Source organism: Sorex fumeus, unplaced genomic scaffold (assembly GCF_029834395.1).
Source record: "Sorex fumeus unplaced genomic scaffold, SorFum_2.1 ptg000098l, whole genome shotgun sequence".
In the NCBI taxonomy this organism is placed as follows: Eukaryota; Metazoa; Chordata; class Mammalia; order Eulipotyphla; family Soricidae; genus Sorex; species Sorex fumeus.
This window is the reverse complement of record NW_026606155.1, coordinates 43,504,732-43,520,290: the sequence shown is the minus strand read 5'-3', so window position 1 is coordinate 43,520,290 and position 15,559 is coordinate 43,504,732. Positions and strand designations below refer to the sequence as shown.

The 15,559-nt window shown below is 41.8% G+C and overlaps 1 protein-coding gene across 1 annotated transcript; it reads left to right on the top strand.

Moving 5' to 3' along the window:
- The first annotated feature begins 5,430 nt into the window (after positions 1–5,430).
- On the top strand, positions 5,431–15,233 carry PTGDR (prostaglandin D2 receptor). Its single transcript, XM_056134397.1, has 2 exons — positions 5,431–6,271; positions 14,871–15,233. The coding sequence occupies exons 1-2, from the start codon at positions 5,441–5,443 to the stop codon at positions 15,108–15,110; spliced, it is 1,071 nt and encodes a 356-aa protein (XP_055990372.1). The 5' UTR covers positions 5,431–5,440; the 3' UTR covers positions 15,111–15,233.
- Positions 15,234–15,559: the final 326 nt, after the last annotated feature.

The following is a 15,559-nucleotide window of genomic DNA, read 5'->3' as shown; positions in this document are numbered from 1 at the left end:
CCACACTTAGTGGGCTTACTCCTGCCTTTGTGTTCAGGAGACACTCCTGGTGGTCCTTAGGGATTGTACTGGGATTGGTGGATTGTCGGTATACCAGGCAAGTGCCTTAACTTCGCCAGCTCATGTCTACTGTTTTTTAGCGTTTTGTCGTCATGTGCTAGGATACAGGAGGACATAGTTGAATAAGACATAGACCCTGCCTTAGAATCATTCACACCCCAACAAACAAATACACAACACCATATACTATAGCAAATGCTATGGAGCATTTGAGGGATCCCAAGAATGTCAAGTTTGAGGATGAGGATGAGAAACTTATGGGGAAGACTGTTAAGAAATCATAGAGATAAAATTAAAAGTTAAGACTATGCTAAGGAAAGCTAGAGCAAAAAATTCTATGAATAGCAAAATAACTTTGAAATGTTGGGATGTTTTTAAAAATTTGTCCTGGTTGTTGCATGTCCAGATAGTTCATTTTTTAAAAAATTCTTTTTACATTGCTCTGTATTATTCTGTTGTATGGATGTACTATAATTTATTTAACTGAAAGACTAGTTAAATAAAATTGTTACCAAAAAAAAAAAAAGAAATGTTGGTATGTACACAGTCCTAACTTGGCTGGCGCTATCTACAGAGATATTTAGAGACACTTCTTTATACCTGAGGAAGGTATATATAGATAGAGGGTAAGGGCCCACTACCCTTGTATCTCAGCCGAGAAACCTACCAACATTGTACTGAAGGACCATACAATCTACTTCAGCACTTAGTGACTTAGTCTTCCTGATGCAGACACACAGCCCTTAGGTGTTAATGCAGCCCCACTGTCTTTTTCATTTTGGGGGGAGGGTGGGGAAGGCACACCCTGCTGTGCTCAGGATTTATTCCTGGCTCTGCATTCAGAGATCACTCTTGGCAGGGTTCAGGGGATTATATGGTGTGCTGGGAATTGAACTTAGGTTGGGCCTACAGGTAAGTAAGTACCTTATCTGCCACACTATCACTCCAGCCCTATCAACCCCACCATTTTGTCTCAAGAGAATTGCTGTACTAAGGGCCATGTGCTGTTTCCTGGTAACTAGGGCCTCACCAAGTCCCCTATTCCCTAAATCAGGAAAATTCTGGGGGTCCCTGTCAGTTAAGTTTTCATTACGGTTGTTTAAAACCTTTATTGAAATTTTGTTGGAGCCAGTTTCTCTCTTTATCCAATCTTGCTTCTGTTCCTTCCCTTTAGTGTTGATCTTCAGAGCACTCCCTAATAAACATCCTACATGATTCATACATACATGATCTCAGAGCCTACTTCTCAAGAAACCAGTCCCTACCACACCTGCCAACTACTTCTCTTACAACCACAAGAAAACCACTGGGCTATTACAGTAATAAGCGAACCATCATAATCTATAATTGGGTTTGCAAGTGAATTGTCTCATGACCTATTTACTCCCAGGTAATCACCTAACAATACTTTTAAAATGTTGATCTTTAGAAATTAAACTATAGCTAAGCCAAATTGAATTTTCTCTGAGTCCTGGACATAAGTGAGCTTAATCTTGATTTATATGTGTATACAAGTCAACTAAATTTTGTCCAGGCATGCCTACTTCCCGGGTTATCTGGAGGGTTTATTCTCTCCCTTTGACTGGAAAAGATAACCATCAAAATAAAATTTATTGCTGAACAAAAGGTGGTGGGAGTGGTTGTTGAAAAGACACAAATCAGAATTAAACAAAAATCAACATTTAGAGTGAAAGAGATAGTCAAGGCACTTGCCTGCACATGGTCGACCCTGGTTCGATCCCCATGTGGTCCCTGGAGCATCACCAAAAGTGATTCCTGAGCACAGAACCAAGAGTAAGTCCTGAGCAACGCCAGGGGTGCCCTCTCCCATTCCCCAAATGAAGACATCACTCAGCCATCTGCAAATCTTAGTACAAGATGCTGCAAGGACTTTTATGCAGAAATGGCCAATAGACATTGCACAAAGAAAAGCAAAGCAGGAAATTGATATGCAACAGCAGTTCTGTTTAACTTCTGAACAAATACAGGAAATGACAGGCTCCCTATTTTCTCACTTTCTTGTCTTCTGTTTCTTAAAAATATTTCTTCAAAATACACTCATAAGGTATCCAAAAGGCCTGAATGTCATCTATCTTCAAGAGTTACTAGTTATATGGAGATGTAGAAATTACTAGTCTGAATCTCATTCTCCTTATCTGAAAAGTAAGATAATGCAAGAGAAACTCTGGTACAAGGACTACTCCTGGTACTAGGTGTCATTCCGATTGGTGCTCAGGGCCCTATGTGGTGTCAGGGCTCAAACCCAGGCCTCCCCCATTCAAAGCATCTGCTCAACCCACTGAGCTATTTCTCTGTACATGCCAATAGGGCAGTTTAATACAGCTTTGCAGATGATGGAGATAAACTTATCATGTAACTGGACCCAAGTGATTTTCATTAAAGGTTTCTCTTTTAAAATGTATGTGTTCTTCATATATTTCATTTAAAATAAATTTTGAGCCACAATTCTCTAACTTACTCTGAATAATCTCCGGCATTCCTATTTTTTAAATAATTTAATCACCACTTACCCCAAAAGAGTAGATAAATATTTCCCTCTTATAAAAAGGAAGTGCCTAGTCTGCTACCCTGAAAGCTGATATAAACCATGCAAAAGTCCTTTGCCCTTTCCTTTATTTTCTGTTTGCTCCCCCCACCCCTCCTGTCCCATGCCCACACATGTCACTCCCACAAACATCTCTCCCATGCCTGGCACAAAGGTAAAATGTAAAAGACACATGATACATAAACTAGAGCACCTTTATAGGAGTTCTTAGTAGAAAGTAGAAGGGGAAAAGACTCCAAAACTAAGCCTGAGAATGGTGCAGGTTACAAAAGAGCTGGCAGTGAGGAAAGCAATCGGAAATCCGAAGGCAAAGGCCAGTTTCACTGGCCTGGAGGAAATGTGTGGTTTCCTGAATTGTACCATTGAAGTCACCATCCTTTGAAGCATCACACACACACACACACATATCATGTGAGCATTCTACAATTATACCTTTGGTCACAATGGGGTTTTGTTTTTGCCTCCTCTCTTCCTTGGAATGGAGTATGGTGGTAGAGATGCTGTAACACAAATATAAGTTTGCAGAGGATTGAACTTGGTGTGATTCAGAGTATACTACTCTTCCAATGTCTTTAGAGGGATCATCTTAAACAAGATTTTATTGATCTTATATAGCTATAATAGTGAGATGTTAAGAAACAGTGAACAAGTATAAAGAGAGAGTGTGTGAATGTGTGTGTGTGTGTTTGTGTGCAAGCACATCCACCCAGAATGACAACTCAGATTTCATCTAATTTTTGTGCCTTTTGTTTAGAGGATCTGCTCCTTTTTTCTATGGCATCAAGTGACACTTTCTATGCTCAACATTATCAGTGGTTAGAAGTCTGGTAAAAGGCAGGGACACGAAGAGAAAGTAGAAGATAAGGATACTAATCCTGCGTGAAGCTTCTTATTAACGGAATCAATACTGGGTTAAGAGCATGCCGGGCACATGAAAGACCTATAGATGTTATCACTGTTATCAGTACAACTCCATACAAGCCCTTCTGTTTCCTTCTGTTTCCATAATAGCTCTATGAGATTGGTATGAGTTTCATATTCTATTTATGAGGGTACATTTAGAGAGATGTATAAACAACTAGTGGTGTTGTTTAGAATTGTCTAATTCCAAAGAGTGAACTTTTTGTCTCCATCCATAAACTTAATTACTGGCCAAGCTTTCTGTCTGAAGAGACGAGACTCTGGCTCTGCTTAAGACTTTCATAACTAAAACTCAAGAGTTTTGCCCACCCCACTCCCTGAGTTTGTCATCTGTTAGGCACTAAGCCTAACACCACGGCATTATCTACTTGATCACTTTAATAGGCCCTGGTTGTCCCACCCAATTTCCAGACTCAATGCCAATTTTTCTCCCAGGGTCTCAAGTTGCTACACAAGAAATAAAGCAAAGCAGAAAACTCTCTTGCCTCTTGATGGAGCCAAGTTAAAGGTCAAAAGGGGAGAAATGTTTTCTAGCAGTCAGAGTTGAAAAACAAATTATTGCTAATATTTTCTGGTTTCCAGATCTATTCTAAAAACTGGCAATTGAACACCAGCCACTTAAGCATCCTTCCTAAAAGCTCAAGAATCGTGACAAACTGCACTGAGTACTTCCTTTGAACCTGCTCTTCATCCCCCTGTCACAGCCTGGCTAGGTTACTTCTTTAGTAAGCAATGAATCCAGACCATGAACCCAGCTCTAGCTGGTGACAATATTCAGTGGTTTACACCCTATAAACACTCTGTAAGCCATGAGGCCCAAGCCAATAGCATCTTTTCTTGGTTTTCTTGGAACGCCTTTCCTGAAATCTGGCCAACGTCTCTCAAAGGGTTTGAATACTCTCGTCTCTCAAGGGTTTGAATACTCGCTCTGTGAGATCACCTAACCGTCCAAGGCTTCATTCTTCTTGGTGTGTGCAATTAAGATAACCATACCTGTTTCAGTCTAGAAAAAAATCTGCTTTTGTTTTCTGGGTAAACCATACCAAGAAGTGCTTGGGTGGCTCTTGGCTGTGAACAGGGACTACTCGCTGATGCAATGCCTGGGGCTGAACTCATGAGTCCCTCTCTCTTAACTGCTGCACCATCTTTCAGGTCCCAAGGAAAACAATTCTATGTTAGACTTAAGTGGCATGCAATATCAGTTACACCTACCCCCTTCTAAATACATTAATTTCAACCTTCAAAAAGGTGGAGGCTGGGGCTGGAGTGATAGTACAGCGGGTAGGGCATTTGCCTTGCACGCAGAGGACCCAGGTTCCATCCCCAGCATCCCATATGGTCCCCTGAGCACTGCCAGGAGTATTCCTGAGAACAAAGCCAGGAGTAACCCTTGTGCATCACCGGGTGTGACCCAAAAAGAAAAAAAAAATTGGTGGCGCCTTCTAGGTCTCCCTGCTGTGGTGCATTTGTGTTCTCTTGTCCACTCCCAAAGTTCCACCACCATCACAGTCCCATCATCACCTCCTCATACTCACTCCTCCGTAGTGGCTACTAGTTTCTCATTCTCTTGCCTCAAATGCAGGGCTGGCCTGGGTTGCTCTGATTCTGGACCGGATGTTTGTCTCCCCCAGGCTCCAGGAGCACTGCAGGCCAGCTCAACACAACTCTGCAAAGCCTGCACGAGTTAGCTGCGGGGTAGGATCCCGCCCCTAGAGGAGGGGTGTGACCCGAGAATTTAAATAGGAAGCGCCAGCTGTCCGGAACACCCAGAGATCCGCGGAGTTTCCTCTGGGGCGCAGCCTCACCACCCGGAGGCCTGCGAGGAGGAGCGGCCCGGGGCGTCCCCTCTGCAGCCTCCTGGCCTTCCCTCCGGCTCCGCCGCGTCGCCTCGCCATGAGACCGTCGCTTCACCAGTGTCATAATTTTACCCAGGTGAAGAATGGCAACACGGCGACCATGAGCTGCGTGCTGTTCAGCACGGGCCTCCTGGGCAACCTGTTAGCGCTGGGGCTGCTGGCGCGCTCGGGACTGGGGTCGTGCCCGCCGCGCTCCAAGCGCCGGTCGCCTTCAGTCTTCTACGTGCTGGTGTGGGGCCTAACGGTCACCGACCTGCTGGGCAAGTCACTCGTGAGCCCCTTCGTGCTGGTCTCGTACGCGCAGAACCGCAGCCTGCGGGGGCTGGCGCCCAGCGGCGCCGAGAGCTCCCTGTGCCAAACCTTCGCCTTCTTCATGACCTTCTTCGGGCTTGCCTCCACGATGCAGCTGCTGGCCATGGCCCTGGAGTGCTGGCTCTCGCTCGGGTATCCTTTCTTCTACCGACGGCACATCACTTTGCGCCGGGGCGCGCTGGTGGCGCCCGCGGTGGGCGCTTTCTGCTTGGCTTTCTGCGCGCTGCCCTTAGTGGGTTTCGGGAAGTTCGTGCAGCACTGCCCCGGCACCTGGTGCTTCTTCCAGATGGTCCACGAGGAGCGATCGCCTTCGGTGCTGGGCTACTCGGTGCTCTACGCCAGCCTCATGGCGCTGCTCATCCTCGCCATCGTACTGTGCAACCTGAGCGCCATGCGCAACCTCTACGCCATGCACCGGCGGCTGCGGCGGCGCCCGCGCGGCTGCGCCAAGGACCCGGCGGAGCCCGCTGCGGCCAAGCCCCTGGAGGAGCTGGACCACCTCCTGTTGCTGGGGCTCATGACGGTGCTCTTCACCATGTGCTCGCTGCCTTTAGTTGTGAGTGGCTCGGGACCAAGGGGCGATAGGGGTGGGGAACGGTGCGCGGCGGCACCGCCGCCGTTGGGGTGAGGAGGGGAGGGAGAATGTGGACCCTCCTAGCGCCTAAGGGAGCTGCCCACCCCTGCGCTGGAGAGCGTATGCCTGAGCTGAGCTCGGCAGATCAGGTTCACTTCCCCAGACTGGAGGAGTTAGAACCCCCAACTATTGAGAGAGGAAAAGGAAACCCTGGAGAGGAAGGGCAAAATGTCTCAAGGTGACAGTGTCCCTCTGTCTGCCTGCCCTTGGGAAGGTCTCTGGGTGATTATTTTTGTATCTTAGAATAGTAGGGAACAGATTTCGTTCCTCTGGGCAGTACTAGTCGGCTGATGATAGCGTGTTTTTTTGCAATTTCAGCAGACTGGACAGTAATTTCTGTGCCTTCAGAAATGGATGTGTGGCATCTGAGATTTCCGCTCTCAGAGGCAAGTGTGCAGAGGGAATGAGCAAAGGGATCCTCTTGCACGGAGATTTCTAGAGGGGAGTGACTAACCTAAACTCGTAGGTTTGAACTAGACTGGGGAGAAGTAGTGGGCCCTGCTTTGCGGACGGCTGCGGTGGACTGGTGATGTTGCGGAGACCCATGTGTATCTCTCCGTCCCCATAGAAGGTGTCTTGGCAGGTTTTGTTGCTGTTTTGGCAAGTTAGGTGATAGGAATGTCATCATCTTGGGTTTTAATGAACTGATGAGGGTGTTGGTTGGTAGTGGGGTTTTGAAAACCCTGGTGCTTTTGAAGCTCTTTGCTCCTGGACTCCCAGCCAAGACGCCAAAGAGGAACTGAGATTTAAGGTACTTTTTCATCATTGCTCCTGCCCCTGTCCCTCACTCCCCAACCCCAGGTTATTGGTTCAACTTGAACAACAAAGTTTGAATAAGTTCATTGTCCACAGAGCGTCTTTGGAGTTCTGACACTCCTGTAAATAGCAAGGTTACTTATTTTCTTATGCAGGGTTGACGTTAGTGATGTTGCTTTCCCAGGACAAACAAAAAATAACTCTTAATTTGTGGGGAAAGAGTTGTCTGTGAAGTTAGGATCAGAACTCTTTCCTACAGCAAATAAATCCACTCCTACATAGTATATAAATATGGATATAGACATCCATATTAAACAATGGTTCTCAAACTTGAGCATTCTCAGTCGTTCACCAGACTTTTAAAAAAGATGACTATGCTCAATTCCCTGCAGTTTCCAAATCTGATTTTTTTTATAGTAATTCTTTCACAGGTGCCCAGGTTAGGTGGAAGCTGATGACCACATTTGGAGAGCCACACTCTAAAGTTAGAGTTGGGACATCACAATGCACAGGGCAAATCTGTCCTGCAGTTTTTATCTAACTGTAGAGTTAGCATTGTAGCACTATCCTCCTGTTGTTCATCGATTTGCTTGAGCGGGCTCAGTAACGTCTCCATTGTGAGTCTTGTTACTGTGTTTGGCATATTGAATATGTCATGGGTAACTTGCCAGGCTTTGCCATGCGGGTGAGATACTCTTGAAATCTTGCCAGGATCTCCTAGAGGGGTGGAGGAATCGAACACGGGTTGGCCGGGTAGGGCATGTGCAAGGCAAATGCCCTACCCGCTGTGCTATCACTCCAGCCCATGTAGTGAATTAACCACAATAAATATCCTTAACATCCAATGTACTATAAAGTGTTATGGAAATACCACTGAGAAAATAGCAACCATTGACAATTAATGAGTATGGCAACTTCTTTTGAAAAACTAATCAATATTATGTATAAAGTGAGTATCTTTAATTTCCTAAACTTTGTATTCTATATTCAATGAACCATTGCATAATAAAACTAGTTCAAATCTGAATATTCCAATATAACAGCCATCAGCTACACATGGCTACCAAATGACTACCACATGAATACTGAATATATGGTTAATAAAAAACTGAGGAGAGGCTGAAGAGATAGTACAGCAGGTAGGGTGTTTTCCTTGCATGAGGCCAACCTGGGTTTGGTCCCTAGTGCCCTGTATGATCCCAGGAGTCCTCCAGGAGTTAACTCTGGAAGCAGTGCTAGGAGTAAGCCCTGAGCACTGACTGGCATGGCCCCAAAATACAAACACAACTGTAAAGTTAAGGACAGTTTTTACAGATGAATGTTCACAATCAATTTGATGATAGGCTAAGTGTACTTCTATCGTCTGTTAAGTCAAATACTGTTCCAAAGGGAAGACTTTCATTCCTTTCCTTAGACAGATATATATATATATACATATATATATATATATATAAAGAAAATTAGTGGGGCTGGAGCAATAGCATAGCGGGTAGGGCGTTTGCCTTGCATACAGCTGACCCAGGTTCGATTCCCAGCATCCCATATGGTCCCCAGAGCACCACCAGGGGTAATTACTGAGTGCAGAGCCAGGAGTAACCCCTGTGCATCACCAGGTGTGGCCCAAAAAGCAAAAAAAAAAAAATGGACTAAAAATTGGATTCAATAATTATAATTTGGAATCCATTAATAAAAATCACGTTTTTTCTCTTAGTGTCTATCTATCAAATATCCATTTCCCTTTGACCAATAAAACCAAAAATATTTACAGAAAACATTTATAGATTTTTTTTTGTTTTCTACATTTTTTTTTGTTTTCTACATTAACAGCTTTACTTATCAATACTGAGATAAATGCAAACAAAGCCAAAATATAGATGTCATGTCCTGATATTAAATATTTTTATAAGAGTAATGTAGAAAGCAGCAATATACAAAAGAAAGAACACAGTATGTGTTCACACTAAAACACACTAAAAGAAATTTAATAACGCATAAGAGATTGTGAGAATTGAAGGACATGAATTACAAAAAGGTGTGCAATGCAGGCAGCATTTTCCCCAAGATATATTCTCTCCTAGAGAAGATAAGGCTTTCAGTGTGTGACCTGTGCTCAGATAAGGCGTCATACTACCACTATGATAGTGGCCTGTTTATCTCTTCCAACTTTTCCCCTGTTTTTTAAAACAAAGATAAAATACCCAGTGAGCATCTATAAGGAGCCTATCTAAGTCACTGATCTCAAAAATTAGCATTACTGCTTGTAACTTTTATGTATTATTATTGCCTGTAAAAGTAGAAAATTATGAAAATTATGATCTCAAAAGAGAGAGTGTGGTGATTTAATGTAGTGACTACCAAATTTGTTTTAGTCTAAGAACTATTTTTTTAGTTTTAAAAACTATTAAGGATCCTGGAGCTTTAACTTACTTGGATTATATCTATCAGAATTTATCAATAAAAATTAATATTCTAAATGTATAAGAATTTAAAACATTATTGAAAAACTAATGAAATATAGTTACTTCTTGTGTTTTACATAGAATGTATTTTTGCTCCTGTTATAGTTCTTAACAAATATTCACTCATTTTGTGTTGGCTCATAAAACCTAAAATAGTTGCTGTCTGACCTTTACTGAAAATTTATAAACCCCTTCTCCAAAGTAATAGAGTTTCCTTACCCATGCTGTGACCAATGCAGATAACAACTACATGCATTGATATTGGATTCTGCATAATAACTATGGGAGAGCTTTGTAAGTTTCTGCAGGTAAAGTTTCAGATTTCAAAATTATTTAGCTAATGATAATAAAGTTACAGAGATGACTTCAGACAAAATAGGGGAAATGCCATCTCACACCTCAGAGACTGGCCCACATTCAAAAGAACAAAAGCAACCGATGCTGGCGTGGATGTGGCGAGAAAGGGACACTCCTTCACTGTTGGTGGGAATGTCCACTGGTTCAGCCCTTCTGGAAAACAGTATGGACGATTCTCAAAAAATTAGAAATTGAGCTCCCATTTGACCCAGCAATACCACTCCTGGGAATATATCCCAGAGAGGCAAAAATGTATAGTCGAAGTGACATCTGCACTTGTTTGTTCATTGCAGCCCTCTTTACAATAGCCAGAAACTGGAAGAAACCTGAATGCCCAAGAACAGATGACTGGTTAAAGAAACTTTGGTACATCTACACAATGGAGTACTATGTAGCTCTTAGAAAAGATGAAGTCATGAAATTTACATACAAGTGGTACAATATGGAAAGTATCATGCTAAGCGAAATGAGTCAGAAAGAGAGGGATAGACATAGAAAGATTGCATTCATCTGGGGGATATAAAGTAACAAAGTATGAGATTAATACCCAAGAATAGCTGAGATCAGCACCAGGAGGATTACTCCATAACTTAGAGGCCAGCCGGGTATCCTAGAGGAAAGGGCTATTCAGATAGAGAAGGGAGCACCAAATAAAGGATGTTTGGAGGATCCTCCCAGGAGGGGAGATGCATGTCGAAAGTAGACTATGGACTGAACATGTTTGCCACTCAATGCCTCTTTTGCAGACCACAACACCCAAAAGGAGAGAGAGAACACAGGGGATTGCCCTGCCACAGAGACGGGGGGATGGGGGGATGGGGGTGGGAGGGATATTATCCATGGTGGTGGAAAATGGGCACTGGTGGAGGGATGGGTATCTGATCATTGTATAATTGAAACCAAAGCACAAAAAATTGTAAATCTACAACTTTAAAAAAAATAAAATAAAATAAAGGGGAAAAAATAGGGGAAATGCTCAGAATATGAGAACATATTCTTAAAAATACACATGTATATCCTAAACCTATTACCATAGAAAGATCTTGAAATCATAAAGAAGGATATATAAGCACATACTCTGTCAGTCAGGGGAGTTGTTATTGTTATCACACTCAAGTTGCCTCCATAAAGTGCATTGTAAACTTACATAGAAGAGGATGAAAATAGAAAATCTGAGAAACATTGCTTCATAAAAATAACTTTGAACCTGTGGACACTCTAAAAGGATTCTGGAGAGCTCCACTCTGAAAATTACTGTTCTAAGGTATTGATCTGGGGACTGGGAAAATTAAAGCTGTGTCTTGTGGAAGAGGGCAGATTTTGAAAAGCATCTTAGAATAAATATTGTTTCATCAGCTCCATTAAAAATTTCTTTGAGTGTGATTATTTTTTAAATTCAAATCTTCTATCATACTGATGGTCTGGAGCTATAGCACAGCAGGTAGGGAGTTTGCCTTGCACACGGCCAACCTGGGTTTGATTCCTGAGAGTATCCCGCCCGCACAGTAGAGCCTGGAAAGCTCCCCGTGGAGTATTCAACATGCCAAAACTGGTAACAAGTCTCACAATGAAGACGTTACTGGTGCCCGCTCGAGCAAATCAATGAGCAACAGGAGGACAGTGCTACAGTGCTCTCACACTGATTAAAGCAAGATACTTAACTAGGTTAGATTTCCAAATTTCCAATTTGACACAGTAGGAAAAAAGTATAGGGAATACAAGTTGAAGCACTTTCTCTAATACATATATAATCATCAAAATTTACTTTAAACAGCCACAAAATGTTTTGGAGATGGGCAGAGACGGGAGGAATGGATGATGGGTTTTTATGTATAGATTAGATATAATAGAGGATTCTTAGCCAGTGGGGACAAGTACAAACTTGCGTAATGGCGCAAATCAGAACCCACATAAGTCAGAAAAGTGGGAGAGGATGTCCAGCAGAAAACTCAGTGCCTGTGTGAGCTTCCTTTTGTTGGATGTTCCTTCCACAGGCAGCTGCCAAAGCCTGGAATGGTGAGCAAGAGACTAGCTCAGAGGTAAAGGGTCATAAGTGGATTTAAAGGAAAAGAAAAACAGATTTTCTAGGGCATAGTGATGAAGGAACTAAGGAGAAGAGTGAACGAAAATCAAGGACAGTAGCTGGGATGCCCAGCCAAGAAAAGCACATCTCGAGGAGGTAGATAGATCACAGTAACATTTTGGGGCACTGTAGCACTACACTGTCCTCCCATTGTTCATTGATTTGCTCGAGCGGGTCCAGTAACATCTCCATTGTGAGACTTGTTGTTATTGTTTTTGGCATTATCAAATACGTCATGGGTAGCTTGCCAGGCTTTGCCGTGCGGGTGAAATACTCTCGGTAGCTTGCCGAGCTCTCTGAGAGGGGCAGAGAAATCGAACCCGGGTCGGCCAGGTCGGCTGCGTGCAAGGCAAATGCCCTACCCATTGTGCTATTGCTCCAGCCCAACATTTTGGGGGAGACTTTAAAATCCAACAAAGGGTTAAATTCCATGTAAATTGAAATCTCCTTTAAATATGTCAGGTTTTCATTCTGCAATTATTCCTTATTCTAGCCATCTCTGAACAGAAGCAATTTATAAAGTGTATTCTAGAAAATACTATTGATAAGTTTCTTCAAAGGTCTAAATTGTATTCAAAATAATTTGTGTAAATTAATAGAATATATCCATTGATAATATTGTGGATTATACATTATTATAATATTTTTAGTAAATTCAAACAAATAAATATATTAAGATATAAGACATTTAAAAGACTTCCAAGACAAATCAAGTAGCTTGAAAATACAAATAGTCTAATAAAATGTAATAGACTTCACAGGAGTAAGTGCTTTATAGAACAAAAAGGTTCATTTGGGGTCTGGAGAGACAGTACAACAAAAAAGGTGCTTGTCTGGCTTGTGGTCAACCTGGATTCGGGTCAACTCAGGTTTGCTCTCCAGCACCCCAAATGGCCCCCTAAGTCATGCCAGATGTGATCTCAAGTGCAACTCTGGAAGTAAGCCCAGAGCACAGCTGCATGTGGTCCCCAAAAAACCCTAAAAAATTTTTAGAACCATTTAAGTTTCATTTACTTAATCAGATTCCAATCAGTCAAGCACTTTCAAATAATTAGAATTATAATTTACTACCCTTATCCTTTGAGGAGGAAAAAAGGGAACAAATGTAAAGACAAGCTCATAAAAAGCTTTTGAAATCTAGTTAAGTGTAAAGCGTTTTGTCATCCATTTATCCATCCAGCACATATCTGATCCCTAAAGCATTCAAGACTGCAATTTCTGGGGGAGATAAAAAAAATAAAGACAGCATCACCTCTGTCCACATATATTATAACAGCAGGGATGGAAAGGAGGATTAACCCATAAGGGAGGTTAGAAGGAGTTCCTCCTAACCGATACAATGATAATAGCTAATTATTGTGTTACATGCTAATGATATGCTAGGACCTTTGTCAATACTCACAGCATCATTTAAATCTAACTCCAATAAGGGGATTCAATCATACTCAGACAGTTGAACTCTAAAGCTGATATGCTAAGTTGCTACACAAGAGAGGCTTCCTGAAAGGGAAAACATTACATTCCATATGAAAGGGGTACTGATTGAGTTGAATCTTGATAGGAGATAGGACTTGGGACATGTAGTCAGTGTCTATATCTATAATATAGAGGTAATGACTGTATTCTACAGAACTTTTATGAGGCTGAAATTAATAAAGTAAAAATTGTCAGGAAAGATTCTGGAAAAAGTAGTCCTAGGTAGACATTAGTCATCACTAAGCTATGATAATAACGGTTTCCAGAGAATATGCTTTTCTAAATGCATGTGGTAGAAGCAGCAAATATGCTGAAATAAAATGAAATATAAATGAAATAATATAGAAAATAAAATAGAAATATAAGGAAACATGGGAAAGTATGCCTTCTCCAAGAGATCTTCCTTGATTGCCCTAATCTGTGCACTTATTCTGTGCACTCTTAAACAAATGCTTTGTTTACAAATTATCTGTCTCACTAGATTCCACTTGTCCCAGTATGGTTTTGAATCTCAATAGCACATGGAATATAATATAATCAAGAAAAAGTGGCTGGCTTAATAGCATGGGAGAAAGTGGTAGTGCAGGTCTAGATAGTGTTGATTTAATGGCTTCCTGCCATGGATGGTGCTGTGAGGAAATGTAGTGATCTCAGGAGAAGATCAAGACAATAGAAATGGCTGGGCATAGACACCTAGACTTAATTCTCTGTTTGACTGCTGTTTGTCTCTCTCTCTCTCTCTCTCCCTTTCCCTAGTCCAAACAAAGGGAGCCAACCACTAAAAAGAATAGGAAGAATAACCTAGGTGAATTTAACATATCATTTTTGCAAATCTGGCTTTTCATTGGAATGTTTCCAGTCCCCTACACCTTGATGAAAAACTTCTGTTTCATTGACATCTTAATACATATAACATTCCAAAGGAGGGACTTATACTTATGTAGTAATATTAGATGATAATAGGAAGAAGGAGTAAGAAAGAGAGTGAAACATAACAGTCTATGGAAAGAGAATCTGTTTTTATATCAGTAGAAGGAGTCTGCAAACTGCTTTTTTCCTATTTCAGCTATTCCCCTTCATGGCTGGATGGGAGTGGGGAGCTCCAGCCCTGCAGCTTCACAGCAGATTAAGACAAACTTTGGGACATTCTTCTGGGTCTCTCTGGAGCACCCCACTTCCATGACCTTCCATGTGTGCCCGGAACCGTTCAGACACCTCTCTTGCAACCCTCATCTGCGTCAGTTTTAGCTGCTCCTAAGTTTATCAAAAAATAATTCTTTCAAGAGGAGCTGCCTTATTCTTAGAGAAAAGGGATGTTTCCTAAGTAAAGTGAATTTATCACTATCATGAACTATTTTCATATTATAATGAACATTTTTTCTTTCTACAGTATCGTGCTTACTATGGAGCATTTAAAGTTGACGCTGAGAAAAGTGAAGCTTATAATGAATCAGACGACCTCCTTGCCTTACGTTTTTTCTCTGTGATTTCAATCGTGGACCCCTGGATTTTCATCATTTTCAGAACATCAGTATTTCGGATGTTTTTCCACAAGATCTTCATAAGGCCTCTTACACATAGGCATTGGTACAACCATTCCTGCCAAACAAAAGTGGAATCCACTTTGTGACAATATTTTATGCTCTCTGGTAAGCTGCAGAACTGACATTTTACATCAACAACATGATGAAAAAAATCTGCATTTTAACTTCTTCAAGGTAATTTTCTGCAACAAAACATTCAACTGTATTTGCAAAAAACATTTGCTATACCTAACTCTATTGTCACTCCACATTCATGGACAAGTTTAGTCTTAAAGTGATAAGGCTAATTATCTCAACGTGTGTGCTTGGTGTCCTAACATTTTTAGAAAGATGTTGAGACCTCTGGGCCTTGGAATCCAATAGGAGCACCATTGTTGGCAATACATGATGCACATTCTTAAAAATTCTTACCTTTTCCATTTCTAGTGCAGTTACTTGTTTCTTTCATATAAGAATTGTCCCTGTTTAATTCTGTCCCTTGCCACCTGAATTAGGCCTACCTGAATTCACAGAACTCAGTTCTACTCGGAGAACT

What these genes read in the sequence shown, in the direction of transcription:
- PTGDR (XM_056134397.1), top strand. Translation starts at nt 5,441, where the DNA reads ATGAGACCGTCGCTTCACCAGTGTCATAATTTTACCCAGGTGAAGAAT. An exon ending in TGTGCTCGCTGCCTTTAGTT is followed by an intron (nt 6,272 to 14,870) that starts GTGAGTGGCTCG and finishes TTCTTTCTACAG; the next exon opens with TATCGTGCTTACTATGGAGC.